The sequence below is a fragment of the Phyllostomus hastatus genome, unplaced genomic scaffold, assembly GCF_019186645.2.
Source record: "Phyllostomus hastatus isolate PE091 unplaced genomic scaffold, TTU_PhHast_1.1 phas_contig_1, whole genome shotgun sequence".
Lineage (NCBI taxonomy): Eukaryota > Metazoa > Chordata > Mammalia > Chiroptera > Phyllostomidae > Phyllostomus > Phyllostomus hastatus.
The window spans coordinates 16,811,206-16,830,222 of NW_025333498.1; the positions used below are offsets into that span (position 1 = coordinate 16,811,206).

Consider the following 19,017-nt stretch of genomic DNA (forward strand, 5'->3'; position numbering starts at 1 on the left):
GTATATGGATCCCTCGAGAGAAAATGGTGCTATTGGGAAGGGGGTAGGAGTTTAAAGAAACTAAATAATTTTAAACAAGTTTGAAATCATATTAGACCTGTTTAAGTATATGTACTGCTAAAGTAAGCACTAGTCATAGTCAAATAACACATTTTAAATCACTCTAATCACTTGTACTACTTTATCTTCCTCTTATTTACTCATCTTTCATTAGATTTTATGAATGGTTCAGAGTTCCCACTTTTTCAAGGAAAATTATCCTCAAACCTCAATAGGGAATTCTTGATATGTATTAAAATTATTATATAGATTTACATTTATGGATAGAAGTTCATTATATATTATTAATGAAAAATGTTACTAAAAGTCATGTGTATAAAAATCATGTCTATTTTATGATGCTATTTTTCTTAGTCTATATATATACACACAGAAAAACCGATATATATAGTAAAATGCTATCAGTAGGTGTTTTCACTTTCTTCATTGCTTTTCATATTATCTGAATACAGGTAGAGCAAAAGCAGGTTTACAGTTATGAGTATGCCGAACACAGAGTTTATTCTTATATTATTATTTATTATTGTATTATTTTTCCATAGAACAGTAAACCTACTTTTGCCTCACAGTATGCTTTATAGTTACTCATTACATTCATAATCAGAAAAAAATTAGAAACTGAAACTGCAATTATGTTAAATTAGTCCAAATTTGGTGATGTGGCCTAGCATAAGTGACCCCATTTTGGGCCTCTGATTTTCTTTTTTAACAGTTGAGGACAAAGGGGAAGTGAGAATAGAAGCAGAATACATGACTTTTCCATAATTTCAGTTCCTGGCCATTTTTCCCCAGCCTAGTTTTCAGATCCTTAGTTTTCTGTGGTTTTTCAAGTTATATTCTTGTATCTTCACATTAAAACTACCAAGATGACAGGGAGACACTGAAGTTGCAAGACAAAACAGTTAAAGATGCAAAGCAAACTAGAGGCTTATGAAGGAGAGATGCTTATGAGATACTAAGTGAGGTCAGCTTATAAATATTTTTAAGTTTGAAATAATTTTAAGTCTAAAAGACTAATTCAAATACAGGACTCCTTCTGGTTTCAAAGAGGAAGTCTACACAGTAGTCCTCGCTTGACATTATGGTTAGGTTCTTGGAACTAAAGGGAAACGACATACAAGGAAACCAAATTCACCATGGACTAATTAATAAACAAGAGTTAATTCTTGGCATCTCATCAACGTTATAACAACATTGGAAGAAAAGGCGTTATTGGAGGGCCTGCTACTGTATTTGGGACCCCTTTATTTCAAGAAGCTCTGGAGGTTTTTCCAACAATACAACCAATTTCTTCCTGGTAGACCAAGACTATATAGTTTCCTCCATAGTAGAAACACAAGCAGTCAGGTACTGGGAGCTTATTCGAAATAAAACACAGTGCTAAAGCTTCAAAGACATTTTCATCTCTGATTTCTATTAGAAAAGTCAAGGTCACACTGCCTTGGGAAAGTGGAAGGTGGGATTCTGACCTAGGTCTGACTCTTAAGTCCTTGCGTTTAAACTATGTGATATAAACTTGACTAGCTTAACTAAAAGAGAAATTGTCGGATCACACGAAGCTGGGTTGGGAAAAAAACCTAAGTTAACGAGACTACAAACACAGACTGCAACCGCCATCTTGGGAGAGCCGGGTGGCCGGAAGTCCCGCCGCCCAGTGTCTAGTGGCTGGGCCGCTCGCGGGGGGCAGAGGCGGGGACCCAGTGCGGAGGCTGGCCGGCGAACAGGAGGGAGGGCCCAGAGACTGGCTCCCGGCGAAGGGTGGGGCCTGGGGGCGGGGCCTGGAGGTGGGGCGGAGCCGCAAGGCGGGCGCCAGGAGGAGCTGACCCGGCCGCGACTTCCCAGCACCTCACTTTCGCGGAACGTGACTGGGCTGCTGCAGCTGACAGCTGGCAGCTCTCTGCTAGGAGGGCTGTTGGTGGGAGATGACGGTGATTTCCTCCCTGTTTGGCCCACTGTAAGCACCGACTCCCTTCACCGCGCGGCCCCGGGGCTGCAGACATAGCAGGTGAGATGAGCCCCTGGTGCCCCCGCCTCCCGGATCTGAGTAGGTGGGCAGCGCCTAGGCCCGCAGCCCACTGCCTGCGCCGCCCGCCTCCTCCCCGCAGTGCCCACCTTTAGGACGCGTGGGGCCAGGCGGGTGGGCTTACGCAGGGGAGGAGGCGGCTCGCTTGTCCCCTCCGGCGGCAGAATTGCCATTCCCTAGTTTGAGAAAGACTTCATTTCACCCTGTCCTTCTCCGACTCTTACCCTTATCCCAAGGGGTGGTCGCAGTCTCTGCCCTCCGGGGAGCTTCTGCCCATATACTTGGAGAGTTGCCCCAAATTTTCTTCCTTACCCGTTTTTAGAGTATGTCAGTTACTCTGACGTTGTGACTGTCCTGCCCTGGGGAAGCTAAAGGACCAACTTTTTATTATCCCTGCCACAAATCCCAAGCTGCCTTTCCACTTCTCTGCTGCCTGTCCAGGCACTGGGTGGTAGCTGCTGTCTGGGCGGCCTCTGGGGTTGGCGACTTTCCACACCCTTATCTTGGAGGACCAAAGTCTATCCCTGACGACAAGGGAAGAGCCGAGCTCAGGGCTCCCCACCCTAGGTCTCCAGGGAGGACATTTGGAGACCTGCAGGTAGGTGGGAGTGGGTGGACAGTGACACTGTTGATGTTGCAGAGTGCACTGTATGGTACCACACTGTACTGTGCTTTTCCCACAGCATAAAGGATATTGGGTGTTTGAGAAATAGACAGCCTAAGAGCTTAAAGCTTTCTCTTGGAAGATATTCACAGCCCTCTTCCCCATTTTTACTTAATAATACCAGTTGTTTACAATTTCAGTTGTTCTGTGTTGTTTAAACCAAAAATGAAGTAGCCTAAAGTGGTTTATATATCTCTACTCCCTGCCCCATTGAGTGGTCAGTTTTTTTACTCTTGACAGATCAGCTTGTTTGTTCCATAACAAGCCTTGTTTTAATGAGATGAAATGATTGGATGTAACTTTAAAAAAAGAACAAACCACCAAAACTTCCTGTTGCTGCGGCTCTTGTTCATTTTAAAAGAATGCTTTAGAAAGCATCTTTTCCTCCCATGGGGGGTGGGGGGAATTAAGATGAGACAAGTCCTTTCTGGTTATTTTGACTTTCTCTCAACTAGCAGGCATTGTTTTTATAATATTGAGGAACATTAAAAGAAACCTCATGGAAAGGGGCACATTACTTTTTAAATTTTCTCTTAATTTTCAAGTAACTGAAAGTTAAACCTGGGTATTATGACAACTATTTGACCATCTCCTTGAGAAAAATGAAGAGCTCTCTCTTTCCTGCTAAAACTACTTAAGATCAAACTAAATTAAATTGAACTCCTCTTAATTGTTTGTTATAAAATAAAAATGATAACCTTGTGGCCCATCCTATTCCTCTATTTTAGTTGGAGGATCTTTACTACTAAGTGTTGTTTGAAGAACTGACATAGAACAATGAATTATATTTAATTTGCTACCATTCTTACTATTTTGAGGGCTACAGTTCCTAACAGCAATTGCTACTATTTCTTAAAAGCCTACTTTGTGATAAACTACTGAGATAAGCTTAGTATAAAGTCTCCAGTCCTCACAATATTCCTCTAAGGAGGTTTTTCTCTGATTTTATAGTCGAGGAAACTAAGGTCCTGAGAGGCTAGGTAACTTGCCCAAAGAGAGTTGATAAGGGATAAGGCCCAAAATTGGGTTCAGGGCTTTTTGACTCTTTTTACTAAACAACTACTAGTTTAGTTAAACTGTTTGGTTTAAAAGCATTGGAATTCACTGATAATGCAAGTCGTGGTGCAAACAAGGGGTAGTGAGCAGTATTAGTTATTAAATCTCCAGGCAAAGAAATATAGGGAACTTTGGGGGAAAAAATAACAAGACTGGGCTAATTTATCACCTTATTCTTTAGCACTGACTTTTCAAGTCCACATCTTTAAGGGCTCCAAATGTTTGACACCTTTGTTTAATTGTTTAACAGCTCCTACTTCAACTATGGGTACCTGCACCAGCAGGTAGCTTTCCCAGGATATAATTTGACACTTGCTTGCTAAACTTCAGGTATGTGAATATTGTAGGTTTTGTGTATATTGACTACCGTATCTAATCCTACTAGAAAAATACTTATCCTGATCCAGATTAAATGTAAGTTTTTAAATGGCTCAGTTAATACCAGGGTAGTACAGAGAAAATTATCTTGTTCACACCTCTGAGTATCAGTTGTTGCTGGTCTTTGGCTTGCCATCTGAGTCTTATTAACGTGATGTGTGTTTGAGAACTTAACCGGGCATTGTACATTTCAGAAATGAGCTTTTTTACTTTCTGCCTTATATAAGGTCACTTTAGACGATTAACCCAGAGTAATTATAACTTGGCAGTTGTTGCCATGTTAATTTCAAGTTACTAGGAAGAGCTGGTTATTTGCAGTTGTCTAAACCTCATGTTCATGTATCTGTGGCAACAAGAGGGGAGCCTGAGAAGTATTGTAATATTATCATTGAGAACTTTTTCTTGCTTTAGCATTTTTCTGAACATCTTTAGAACAGTTTACAACATATTTTGTGTTCCTTAACATTTCATGAATAGCTTTAGAACATTTTAGAACACATTGTGTGGCCTTGGGTCTGTTGCTATAGTGAAAAACTTAGAATACTTTATCATAGAAAAGAGAGGGAGAGAACAAGCGAGAGAAAGAGATTTCTGTCCATGAACTAGTCCCTAAAAGACGATGTTGATTCACTGAAAGGTGAAATAAATATACACATATGGAGTCTCCTGTGTGCCATGTACTATGCTAGGTGTTAGGGACACAACAGTAAGGAGAAACACGCGCAGACCCAGTGTAGCACTTAAAGTCTAGCATAGGAGATAGTCATAAAACAAGCAGTCACCATAATGCACAGTGTAATTATAAAATGAGAAAAGTGGCCTAAAGGTAAGGAACACAGAGAAGACTCCTGGCCTGGTTGTGGGGTGAGAGAAGCCCTTTCCTGACAGACGTGACTCTTGAACTCTATGATTTGGAGGATAAGTAGGTGTTATGTGTAGGGAGTGGTGGGTGGGTAGAGAAGGGAGCATTTTTAGAGCTAACTGCATATGCAGACTCCATGTAGCACAAGGGGACTGTTGGACATTCAGAAAGGCCAGTATGTGAGGCTGGTGCCTTTTAGTTCCTTAGGTTGGTGGGATACCATCATTTTTTGGTTTCATTCCCTCTCTTAACATACTATGAAAATTATATTTAACTTTTGTTAAACGATTACTTTGTGTCACATGTAATTATGTGAACTTCACTTGAATAATCTCAAGTTCCTGTGAGGTGGGTACTATTACTACCATTACACAGATGAAGAAAGTGAGACACAGAAAATAAAAGTTACTGGTTCAAAGTTGACAAGTGATACTCTAGTATACTTTTTCCAATCCTATAGTCAAGTGTGACCACAGGCTGGAAAGGCCCCTTCTGTCTAGTGTGTCTCCTTGACATAGCCTTGAGAACTTCTGAGATTTTGGGGGCACCTGGATTAGGTGAACATTCTGCAGAGACTCTGAGCTCCAGGCTCTTAATCATTAGGTGGGGCTCCAGGGTGGGTCACTGGAGAGGACCCTGGTGCCTCACTGCAGCTGGGTTACTCGGGTGTGATACTGATTATAGGACAGCAACTGTCCTATAATATTTTGTACTGACCACCTCTGAGAGTAAAGAAGTTATTGTTAGCAAGGAAACACTCCCACCCTTTTTTTTTTAAACTTGTTTTTTTTTTATCTGATGGTAGTTGAAGAAAAGTATGTATATTTGGCCATTTAATAAGTATGGGTTTACCAGTGTATTCTTTCAACTAGAATTCTCCCTACTGATTGTTATACTGAATCCTCTTTCTTTGCAGAGATCTGATTGGTGTTGGCGAGTGAAAGAAAATGAATTCTTTTTCTGATTTACCTGCCAAGAACTTAACCATAGCTGTCAATGTGACCAACACTGTGTCCTCAACAGTAATGCATGGATTTAATTCTACCAATGACCCATCTTCAATGTCAATAACAAGGCTTTTTCCAGCCTTACTAGAATGCTTTGGCATAGTCTTTTGTGGCTACGTAGCAGGAAGGGCCAATGTCATAACATCAACACAGGCCAAAGGACTGGGAAATTTTGTCTCCAGATTTGCACTTCCAGCTTTGTTATTCAAAAACATGGTTGTGCTTAATTTTTCCAATGTGGACTGGTCTTTCCTGTATAGCATCTTAATTGCCAAAGCTTCTGTATTTTTTGTTGTATGTGTACTAACCTTATTAGTTGCCAGCCCTGATAGTCGATTTAGCAAAGCCGGACTATTCCCCATTTTTGCTACACAAAGTAATGACTTTGCATTGGGATATCCTATAGGTAAGTTATTATTTTATTTTCCAAGTTTTTAAAAAAATTCAAGGGTTTTAGAGGTACCAAAGTTTAAGCCTTTTTATTTATCTAAGCATTTGTTAGTGATCGATACTTACTCTTATATCTAAGAGATCTTTCATGGTTTTTTTCTTAAATATGTCTTAAACTAGGATGAATTATATTTTTCCTTAATAGCAGAGTTTGAGGCTCCTTGAAAGTTCTGCCTAAAACAAATGGTCATATCCAAATAAACTTTGTGAATTTTCTTTCTAATAGTATTTTTTTCTTCTCAATAATCACATATAAAAGAACTTTAATTTCCAGAAGAGATCAGATTCTGATTTAAATTATATAAAAACATAGGCATATTATAAAAACTGCCATTATTAAATGTTAGCAGTGGAATTTTATGAGGACAGGACTTTTTCCCTGTCTTATATTTCTTACCATATGGAATATATATTATTTTACATTAATGCTCATTTTTTAGCTTGTTCTTCAAAAATGTCAGTGTACTTTTGTTGAAGTTAATTTGTTCTTTAAGAACAAAGATGGGGAGGTTTTTTTCACCTTTCCAACTTTTCCTTCTTCACTTTTCCAATTCTTTAAGCAGCCTAATTTTATGTTTCTAAGTGTATATGTTTCTGATGAAACAATAAAAATACCAGTTTGGAATGTTGAGAGATCTTGAAACACCTTTTTTTTCCCACACACTGTGCCACTTAGAAAATGTATACTTAGTAACTTACTTTCTTTGTATTTTTATTTTTAGATTAATGTTTATGCTGTGCTTTGATCATGTATCATAATGTGAGGACCTGAACATTATGGATACAGTCATTCATTCATTCATTCATTCACTCATTCATAGGGACCCCTTATATACCAGTGACTGTGTTAGCTGTGGGAATGCACCTGTGAACAATATTCTTGTACCTATTGAATTTACATTTTAATGGGAAAATAAAATAATACCAAAATAATGACAAGGGCCATAAAAATAAATAAAGTAGTATAGAGGGGTAGGATTGAGGAGGTACAGCTTAAGGTAGGGAGTCAGTAAAGGCCTTTCTGATGATACAGCTCCTGAGCAGAGACAAAAAAATGTGATAAAATGACTATTGAAATCCACCATTAATTTTCAAATTTTCCCCCAACCAATTATTTCACCACTGGCACCAAAAGGATTCTGAGGGACGACCCATTTTCATCTCTCTCCTCCTCTGACCCTTCTCCATCTCTTTTACCAGAAACAGAGATACACCTGAAAAATTAAATGACTATGAGTAAAGCAGGAGGTTTATGAGAGGAGAAACCAGGCTATTAGATAACTAAGCTATAAATAGTCAGAAACTAGATAGGTGTTTAAGGTTAGTGAATTTTAAAATTAGAATGAACCAAGCATTTTAAATAAAGACTTATCCATCTCTTCAGAGGTGTTAATTATGTAAACTTATCAAGGTGTTTTTGATATAAGGACCTAATAAGTGGTTCAGCATCATAGTATTAAATATTAAATGAATATTGCTATATCTTAATTTAGACACAAACTATAAATATATAGTTTTGTGCTCTCATAGATTAGTAAGCCCATAACTAAATAGAACTAACATTTTAAACTTTGTAGAAGTTTTTCTCATTTATTCTCATTTGAGGTAGGGCAAATATTATCCTCATTTTTTTAAAAGATAAGCCTTTTTTAAAAGATTTTATTTATTTATTTTTAGAGAGGGAAGGGAGGGAGAAATAGAGAGAGAAAGAAACATCAATGTGCGGTTGCTGGGGGCTGTGGCCTGCAACCCAGGCATGTGCCATGGCTGGGAATCGAACCTGCGATGCTTTGGTTCGCAGCCCACGCTCAATCCACTGAGCTACACCAGCCAGGTCAATCCTCATTTTTAAGTAAGGAGTCAGGCTTACAGAGATTTAATTGCCTTATCCCAGGTCACATAGCTTACAGGTGCCTGAGATCCGAGCATAGGTCTTCTGGTTCTAAATCCTGGGCATTCTCTTATGCCACACAGTTATATAACATGCCCATTTAATCTTCAGAAGACCAAGTAGCCCTTGTGATATATTACTTTCACAGATAACCAACTTTTTATTATCTTTACATTAATCTAAAATATTTTATGAAATGAGTAGTAGTGAAAAAAGACCTGTTAAATGAGTTTATCCATTTTCATATCAAGGCAGAATCTCCAACTGAAAAAGGTAGTCAGCCATATTCATCATTGCTTTTCCTATGTCCCACATTAAATCAGTGAATCTGTTAATAATCGTGTTTCTAGCAGTGTTCCAGCCCAGTTTCCCTGATGATTATGCTCATAATTTAAGTCCTCACCTGAGGATATGCTTATTGATTTTGGAGAGAGAGGAAGGGTGAGAGAGAAGGAGAAGGAAACAATGTGAGAGAGAAACATCAATTGATTGCTTCCTATATGTGCCCCAAGTGGGGATTGAACTCACAACCTAGGTATGTGCCATGACTTGGCATTGAACCCATGACCCTTGGTGCACAGGATGGGGCTCCAACCAACTGAGTCCACTGGCCAGGGCTATGCTCCTAGATTTTGAGCTGTAATATATTTTTTAAATTTTTAAATAAAAAATAAGAGCTATTGTAACATTAGATTATAGAAAATAACTTTACCACAATCCAGTAGAATAGACTGAAGTGCTTTTCCACTTACCCGCAGATTGGAAGGTGTGATATAGAACTGCAGGGCTGTGTATCTGCGGCAGTGAGGTGATTTATTATTGCTGTCCATGCCCATCGCTTTCTGGCCTCATTCAGTGTGCACAGAGAAGACTTTGTTTCTAGAGAGAAGACCCTTTCAGTTTGTTATGTGGCCTCTCCCAGGAATTCCCACTTGCTTGTTCACAGATAAACATCATCGCTTATAAGAACTGATCTTTTTAAGACTGTATTTGTTTTTCAACATCAGTCCAGTTTACAGGTGACTCAGGAGAAGGCAGATCATGAATACAGAGAAAGGACAGTCATGGTTCCTTTTCTGTAGCCTATGACAATTATAACAGTTATGAGACTATGTTAAAATCATTTATCTACACTGAAGTGACAGAAAACTGTAGTGCCTTATTACAGACTGAAAAAGCTCTCTGGGTTTTTTTGTTTGTTTTTGATTTTAGAACAATTCTTTTCAAAGGTACTTAAAGAAACTTGAGTAGAGAGAAACCAAGGTGAAATGTTGATTTCAGCAAACCAGAATGGTTCCCTGCCTTGGTCATTAAAAGATACTAATAGGGCACAGTTAAATCCTATAATTTATTCCTCAAATGATGCTGATAACATAAGTACCCTGACTAATCATAATTATGCTGTAGTGCTTGAGCTGTAAACAAAAAGGAAATGAAGCATTTAACTATATGCCATTAAGTAATAGAATGATCTTGTCTGGGTCTCTGTGTTATTTGCTAGGGATTGAAAACCTGCCAGAATCAAAGTAGGAGCCACAATGAGTGGCTAATTTTGTCTCTTAGTTTTCAAAGCTATATAGTAATTCCTCAAAGTGGAATTCTCTCCTCCTCCTTAAGAGCCTTATTTCTAAGTGTTAATTAATTAGAACTTAATAGTTTATATAATGACTATAAATCTAATTTGTTAGTAGGGGTCACTGCTTTCATATATTATATATATTTTTTCAGATTTGGAAAACCATCTTCAGATTGGTAACAAAAGAATAGCACTACCAATTTAAAAAGACATCATGTTAAGCTCTGACCAGTGTGGCTTGGTTGAAGGTTGTCCCACAATGTGAAAGGTCACTGATTCGATTCCCCATCAGGGTACGTGCCTAGGTTGCAGGCCAGGTGCCTGGTTGGGGCATGTGTAAAAGGCAACTGATTGATGTTTCTCTCATAAATTGATGTTTCTCTCCCTCCCTTTCTTTCTCCCTTCACCTCCCTCTAAAAATAAAGAAATAAAATCTTTTTAAAGACAATGTTAAGTAATTATGCAAATGAATGGCAGGAAGGAATTGAAATTTCCATATTTAACCATGTTCTTATAGTAATTTAACAAGTATTTATTTATTCCCAATGTTTTGCTGTCCTGCTAGACTACTTTTGCCTTCAAATACCTGTTCAACCAACTTAAAAATACCCCAATAATAACCTACTTTGTAAATATTCAGAATAGGAAAAAAGAAGAAAATTTGGATAAAAAAGAAAACAGGTTAACAAACAACAATTAGGTATAAATTACTGTGTGTTACAAAATACATTTTTATTTCGTCTAAAACCTTTAACCTTCATTGATGTGTTAATTCCATTCAGCAACTATTTTCAGATCTGCTCGGTGCTGTGCTGGGGCTTGACAGTTATAATATGATGCCTCCAAAGAACTTAGAATTAGTTGAGGTGGCACTAGTACGAAACAAGTTACCAGCGCCATCCAGAGAAGAGGATGTCCATGATATCGATTGAAGACTTGGTGGAAGCAGTAGTACCTGTGATGGGCCTTAAACAGTAGACAAGGTTTAGATAAGAAAGGAGAGACTTCAAGAAGTTGGACAATGATGATCAGTATGCAGAACTAGTTACGAACCTGGTGTTTGTCCGGTCTAACTATGATATTAAACTGGCTGATGGAGGCTTTGCGCTAGGGAATGGGTATTTCCAGAGAGATGAGCTGGGGAGGTGAGGGGCCAGTTGTGGAGATGGACTGTGAATGGCAAAAGAAAGGTTTTATAGCTGTTCTTTGGGGTGGTGAGAACTTCGGAAGTCTTATTTTTTGAAAGTTAAGATTTAGACGATATTGTCAGCAGTGAATAAAATGGATGAAGAAGGTGGCCAAGAAAAACCAAAAGGATATTGGTTGGAAACATGTTAAGTAACCCAGTCTTGAAATTTTTGACCAATGGTAGTAGTAGGAATCAAAAGGAGAAAATATAAAAGATTCTGAAAAAAGAGAAAGCACTTGGTGATTGGCTAGCTACAGATAATAAAGACTGTTGCTCAAATTTGTATTGAGCTTTAAAACAATCTAAAGTCTATTAAATGCTAGTGTGCCAGGAAAATACTGTGTTTTGCCATGTACGATGCACTCCTTGGTATAATGCACACCTATGTTTTGCGCACATTATACAAGGGATTATTATACCCATGGCATGTAATCATTGTACCCATGTATAACATGTATCCTTGTTTCTCCCTAAAAAATTTGGGCAAAAAAGTGCGCATTATACATGGCAAAAAATGTAAATTCTGGAAAAGGCATTAACTTAAGAGACTCTGTGGGCTGCAAGTTTATGCATTTTATCCAAGTTTATGTGTTTTATCTTGGCCATTTGGGAAAATTTCTGTGCTCAGATTGAAAACACAAGACTTTTCTAAAATATAATCTCTATTTTTAAAATTGAGCGGTGGGCAGATATGGATGTCTTAGACATAGAATATCTGATCAGAAAAAGTTTTACTACCTTGAAATAGTTATCAAAAGTGCTGCTTTTTTTTACTTAAAAGACAAAACCTTATGACACACGAAAGAAACCACTGAGGGTTATAGAGCTAGTATATTGAGGGTGGAAATCAGAAAGAATTTGTGAAATTTTATGTGATCAAATGTGTTTTGTTTAACCACTGCTTCATTTCAGGGCTATAGACCTCTGCATGTGCTTAACTAAAAAGAAGGAAATTGATCTTATAAGAAGTAGTTTTTTAGCTAATGAGAACAAGGTGAACGTCTACAGGTTATATAATCTAGTTACATAACTTTAACAGGACACTTGCATGCCATTAAATGAAGCTTACATACCCTGAGTAAGTAAACAAATATATTTTCCCACCCGTGTCACTGTATCTCAATGTCAACCGAGAAAGCTAATCTTTTGCATTTTTTCACTTGATTGCCTCTCTCCTTGTGAGTGACTGTGGTTGTTCTTTTGTCTTTCTTAACCTCAAATCACTTATGAATCAGCCTTTAAATATTAGGTTGAATAATTTCAGAACGCATTGCCAAAAATGTGCCTAGAGACCAGGTTGCTTACTTCAAGGCTCTAAATCGCTCTGATCAGTCTACAACCAGGTCACCAACCCTCACTTTCACCAAGAAACTGCTATAAGTCTGGTCCAACCCACCATACCCCTTTTTAAGGAGACTTAACTTATGCAGCAGTTAGGTTCTAAAGTCATCATGAACAATCAGACCCTTGAAAAATCCCTTAAGTCACCTACACAATACAGCACACATACTCTGTGTATACTCCTCAGTCTAACCCAGCCCGATTTTTTTGCTAGCATTGTTCTTTAGAGAACAAGTTAAGTAGTTCATTTGCATATGGAAACTTGCTTTATGGAAAAGTAAAAAACGCTTTTGTTTTCCTTGAGAGAGTAGTCGAATTTGTGTTAGTTAAATGTGCATCCCATGACTCCACCCTTCCAAACATTTCTTATCCATCTTTCCGTCCCTAATTCTTCAGCATCTTCACTGGTCTTCCTTGAAGCCCTGCATTCCCTTTCATTCCCCTCAGATGGAGACTACCCCTTTTCTCATTGCCTGCATGCCTTGTGAGCAATGGTAGACAGGACTGGCTTCCTCCCAGCCACTTTGTACTGCTGCTAGGCCGTTGTTATTTGCTCTTTGTAAAAATGGCCTCTTTGAGGTTCAAGCACAGACTCACTGCTCTCATCTACTGACCTCATTCTAGTCATTCCTCATTCATTGAAGACTTGAATATGTGGCTAACTGTTATCTTCTCTGCTGCCAAAATTTGCCATTATCTTGCTTGACTTTAGCATCCATGTGAATTACGGGTCAAATTCTCTGCCCTCTTTGTTCCTTGACCTTCTCATCATCAGTGATGTTTTTCTCTACTCCATTTCAGCCACTAACTAGCATGGCCATCCTAGGTTATTCTGGACCTACTCAACTGTGCAATATTAAATTCAAGAGCTTATTATCTGACTACTCTGAAGTCCTAAACTTCCAACTACATCTAATTCTTAGACTTCGTAGGGAACTCCAGTTCTCTTTTCTGTGGGCCATCACCCATCCCCACTTCTCCTGTATAGCTTGGACTTCATCCCTTCAGTGTTCATTTTTGAGTTTGTCGTCTGCTATTTCCTCATCTGTCCTCTGTACCCAGACTCCTGCCTCACCACTCCAGTGAGCCCTCTCTCTCATGGGAACCAACAGCCAGCCACCTGTTGCTATTACTACTTAAATGTTTTGTTATAAGGATTTTACTTTTCAATTATTTCTTTTAAGAATTCTACAATTCACCCTGGCTGGTGTGACTCAGTTAGAGCATGATCCTGTACACCAAAAGCTTGTGGGTTCAATTCCTAATCAGGGCATATACCTAAGTTACGAGTTTGATCCCAGGTTGGGGCACATATGGGAAAAAAAAACAATCAGTGTTTCTTTCTCACATTGATTTTCTCTCTCTCCCTCCCTCTCTCTCCAAAATCAAGAAACATTTAAAAAAAAGAACTCTCCAGTTCTTCCATTTTATTGTGACTAGTCTAAGCCTCTACTAAGTAAAATTTAGGAGATATTACTAAAAATTTGTAAAAGTTGATTATTATGAGCTAATTATTATTTAACATGTTATGTTTTTCTTTTTTTTCAATTTTCCTACTAAATTGCTCTGTTTACAAAACAAAGCTAATGAGGTCATTCTGCGCTATTTAGGTTTAATTTACAATATGGTATAATCGTGCACAGAAAATGTTATACACATAAGGTATTAATTAGTTTCTATAGTAATCATTTTAAAATCAATTTTAATTCTTGTTTTGCAGTTGAAGCTTTATATCAAACTACATACCCAGAATATCTCCAGTACATTTATTTGGTGGCACCAATATCTCTTATGATGTTAAACCCTATAGGGTTCATTTTCTGTGAAATCCAGAAGTGGAAAGACAGTCAAAATGCTTCTCAAAACAAAGTAAAAATTGTGGGACTTGGACTTCTGCGAGTATTACAGAATCCAATAGTATTTATGGTCTTCATTGGCATTGCCTTCAATTTTATTCTTGACCAAAAGGTGCCGGAATATATGGAAAATTTCCTTGATGGACTTGCAAATTCTTTTTCCGGAGCAGCTCTATTTTATCTTGGTCTCACAATGGTAGGAAAAATTAAAAAACTGAAGAAATCAGCATTTGTTGTTCTAATTCTTCTCATCACAGCTAAACTGTAAGTTTCACTTATTTAACTTGGGGATTATATTTTATGCAAGTCTTATTTAGCTAGTTCATTGGAATGTCTGTAATTATTTTCTCTTTAAGTAATTTGATGATAATAATTCCTCCTAACTGAATACTTGTGATTTAAAGGAAAATGTGATGTTGGTGTATTGTGGAAAGAAATTTTCTTATTTCATGTAGGTTATCCTTTCTGTTTTACTGTTAGAGGATAAAGACTATTGGTTTTCCTTCAGCTTTTATATAATTTCACTGAATATCTCCTAATGTCCAAATGCAATAACATTTCTTAAGGAATTTTGCAGGATTTCTGAGTTTTCTAAATCTGTTAAAATCCTAAAGTCCAAAGCATCTTAGTCATGAAAAGAAAAATAATTTTTAATACAAACTCTTTCAAATGCATATAATCATGAATTTTGGGAAAATCTTCTGTAATACTGAGGGTGGTTGAAATTTCTAAATAGAACTAAGTTAATGTGAATGATTATTATCAACCATCTAATCCTAGCCTGTCAAAGAGTTATCAGCCCCTCAGTCAATAGTTCTTCAGCTTACTTAGCTCCTTAGCCATAGAGTTATACTTCATGGTGCAAGTGACTTCAGTTTTACTGCCAGATTATCCCAGGGTACTTGGGGCATTCTTAACTTTGAGTTCAGCTCTTGTATTGACAGTTAATTTTATGAGACCAGTGCAATATAAAATAGTATCTATATTTTCAAAACAGTACAAATGAATACAAATTTTATCTATAATATTCTAATGTAATATTCTATCAATAATAATAAGAATATAGTTTATGGTGGTATAATGCTCCTTAGAAGTAAAATATTAATTAGTATTGGCACAGTAATAGATATAGTTCTAACAGTAATAGTATTATCAGCTTATAAGTAGAATTTAAATACTCTCATTTAAAAAAAATGGTTGAAGTCCTCACCTGAGGATATATTTATTAATTTTAGAGAGAGAGGAAGGGAGAGAGAGAGAGAAAGAAACATTGATGTGAGAGAGAAGCATCAGTTGGTTACCTCCTGGATGCACCCCAATTGGGGATTGAACCTGCAACCTAGATATGTGCCCTGACCGAGATCAAACCTGCAGCCTTTTGGTGTGCGGGATGACGCTCCAGCCAACTGAGCCACTGGGCCAGGGCTAAATATTCTCATTTTTTAACACCTTTTTTCTGAGTCTTCGATCCCTATTTAATATTTTCATGTATTTTGTTAATTTTATTTAATTTTAGAAAGGAGGGAGAAAGCTAGGGAGAAAATCATCGATGTGCAAGCAAAACATTGATTGGTTGCCTCTTGCATGCCCCTCATGGGGGACCTGGCCTGCAGCCATGTGCCCTGCCCAGGACTTGAACCTGCAACCTTTCCATTTGTGGGAGGATGCCCAACCAACCCACTGAGCCACACCAGTCAGAACTTACCTACTTTTTTAATTAAAAAAGTGTGCAGAAGAGATCTTGATCCTAGAGCATCTAAGTGCGGCTGTAAAAATATCATCAACCTTGGTCTTGTTGTTTTTAGGAGGAACCTCTGTTAGCTCAGCCACTGTTGATAATGCCCTTTCTATGGAATCCTGAAGGATTTGTTTAATAATTGACTCTTCACTATGTCCAGATTTCACCGATTTTCTGCTCTATTTCAATTGTTTGTTTCTTTGCTAAACGTTTGTCTTTCCAAAGATGAAGAGTTAATTGTAAGATACCCACTTTTCTACTGTTTTTGAAAACCTAATTGAGCAACATTATCATTACCTAAACCGTTTAAACCCCTAATTATGATTTTTAAAAAAGCTTTGTTTTTCAAAATTGAGTTTAGTAATTTTCTTTTTAAAAGTTTACCCAGATTGTCAATCTTTTTTCTTTTAACATTTCAATGAACTAATAGAGGAAACAAGAAACAGCAGCTATTTTTATAACTTTTACAAGCTTTTTGCAAGAAAATTATTTGTAGAACAAAAGTCTGATTTTCTTCTTCCTAATTACTAACGTTTGAAGTATTTTTAGAATTCTGTTACACTTTAAATGGCTGTAAGTTGAATTCTTGAGTCTTTCAATGAAATATCCACAAGTAGGCATACAGAGAATGTGTACATGCAAATAGATGTACCTTCTAGGAAGAACAATGACCTAATGCCAAGTTCACGAGAGCCATTTACCACTTGGGGACCAGCATGCTTGGGTATCAAGTTATGATGCATTTCTTGTTTCTTCAGCCTGGTGTTGCCACTTCTGTGCAGAGAAATGGTAGAGGTCTTGGACAAGGGCGACAGTGTAGTGAACCATACAAGTTTATCAAATTACGCATTTTTGTACGGCGTTTTTCCTGTAGCACCAGGAGTGGCCATCTTTGCGACACAGTTCAACATGGAAGTGGAGATTGTACGTATACACCACGTTCTGAGTTTGATTGCTTGTGTGGTTAATAGAGAGTGAATTTTCAAAAAACAGAAGTCAGCATTTTTTAATGAGAACTTAATATCTATAAGTTACTTCATGGTATATAAAGAGGCATCCTGTGACATCATGTAACAAGTTTTTAATCTGGAGTTTTCATTCAGCCAGGATGTTTTTCATTCGTCTTTTTTAGTTTCAAGTATTTTATTTCTGTACTTACACTTAAGCCTAAAGGTTATTTATGGGAGGGTAACTTTTGAAATTTTGAGGGAAAAAGATTCTATTTCACTCATTGATAATTCAGCCTCCAAATGGAAAACACCACATAATCAACTGCAGCAAATAGCTAAAATCAATTAAAACCAAGTTGTTATCAGTGTCTAAGTACATTGTACATGTTCTCTACAGCAGTAGAGTAAATGTTTTTGAAATATAACATGAAGGTACTAAATTTAACAAAGTGTTAATTTAAGTTTAACAAAGGTTGCTTCCATTTTTGGTCTATAAAATGTTTACATAGTAATTTTATGCTTTTTTAACTTGCTTTTATTGCCCCATATTTTATGAAATAATATGAAAGGAAACTGGTCATCAGTTTAATTAGATCACTAATATGGTTTACTTCTTAGAACCTAGACTATAACCATCAGCCATGGGATGTCTGCTGTTCATTATGTGAAAGTAGAAACTAACTGAGCATAGACTGGAAAAGGAGCCAAAGGAACTTAATGGTGTTTTTTTTTTTTAAAAAAAGAGTGCTCAGAAAGGGGGAATATGGCATCAGATGACATGCTGGATTCTGTGATGTCTTTTTACCGACTCTTGCTTTTATTTTAGAATGCCTTAGTGTGCTGTGGCCATTTAAAGTTGGAGGTAATTGTTTAAGTGTAACTCTGACTTGACCCTTTCCTCAATTTGATTTTATTTTTACAGATAACCTCAGGGATGGTAATAAGCACATTCGTGTCTGCACCAATCATGTACGTTTCTGCGTGGTTACTGACCTTTCCCTCAATGGACCCTAAGCCTTTGGCTTATGCCATCCAGAATGTTAGTTTTGATATAAGTATTATCAGCCTGGTCTCTTTGGTAAGTATGTTTCAGTGTAAAAATGAATGAAAACCACAGAATGAGTTTGCAGATAGCTTGGTAACAGAAATTTAGGAATTTAAAGATCTAATTTTGTAGGCAGTAGAGAACACTAAAGCCTACCTGTAAAATATGATATCAGTCTTAAGAGATTTGTCTTTCAAACTGGGAGTTAGAATTGTATAGCAGACAAGGCATGAAATTTAGTCAGACCCAAACTTGAGTTTGGCTCTATCACAAACTAGCTGTATGTCTCTGTGGAGTTACCTTGACTTCTCTAAGCTTCAGTTTTCTCAGCTATAAAGTAAGAGATAATAATTTTACCTATTTTCTTTGGTTGCTTGAAGGATCACATGGGACAGTATGTGTGGAAAGCATTCTGTACATGGTGAATCACTACACAAATACTGGCTGTCGCAGCATCACAGGGTTGGGGGATCCTCGGGATCCCATCCATTCACCCATTTAATGTTAATGAAACTTTTTGGATATATCTTGCTCAGATTAAATACTTACACTTTCGACAACTAGAGTATTTTATAAATTGTCTATTGAATTCAAGTGGTATTTTGGTTGAAAAAAGACAACTTTTACTGTTAAAGGAAAGGAAGTGGGGATGAATAGGTATATTGGTAACAAATGTGTAATAAATGTAATTTTTAGGAAATTTCACTTCTGCTACATATTCCTAACAATCAATGCCCATTGGTAGGAGGGCAGTTTGGGGAGAGAGACGATATAAGTTTTGATGGACAATGAGGGGAGCAGAAAGAAGGAAATTAACCAGCATACTTGGCTGGCCGCTGTATAGGTAGAATAGAAACCCTATCCTTTTCACTATAAGGAATGAAAGAAAATCTTAAGGTAGGCAATGTGTATTGTTTGAAGTAAGATAGCC

The 19,017-nt window shown here is 37.4% G+C and overlaps 1 protein-coding gene across 2 annotated transcripts in view; it reads left to right on the top strand.

The window, feature by feature from the left end:
• Nucleotides 1–1,864: 1,864 nt before the first annotated feature.
• The window catches only part of GPR155 (G protein-coupled receptor 155), a 41,972-nt gene continuing 24,819 nt past the window's right edge, over nt 1,865–19,017 (top strand). The window contains exons 1-6 of one of the 2 annotated variants that reach the window (XM_045852999.1): nt 1,865–2,065; nt 4,054–4,133; nt 5,960–6,456; nt 14,218–14,617; nt 16,850–17,015; nt 17,964–18,119. In XM_045852999.1, the coding sequence (XP_045708955.1) occupies nt 5,991–6,456; nt 14,218–14,617; nt 16,850–17,015; nt 17,964–18,119 (1,188 nt within the window). In that variant the 5' untranslated portion in view covers nt 1,865–2,065; nt 4,054–4,133; nt 5,960–5,990. The remainder of the gene's footprint in view (nt 2,066–4,053; nt 4,134–5,959; nt 6,457–14,217; nt 14,618–16,849; nt 17,016–17,963; nt 18,120–19,017) is intronic. The other variant, XM_045852903.1, reaches the window with a different exon arrangement.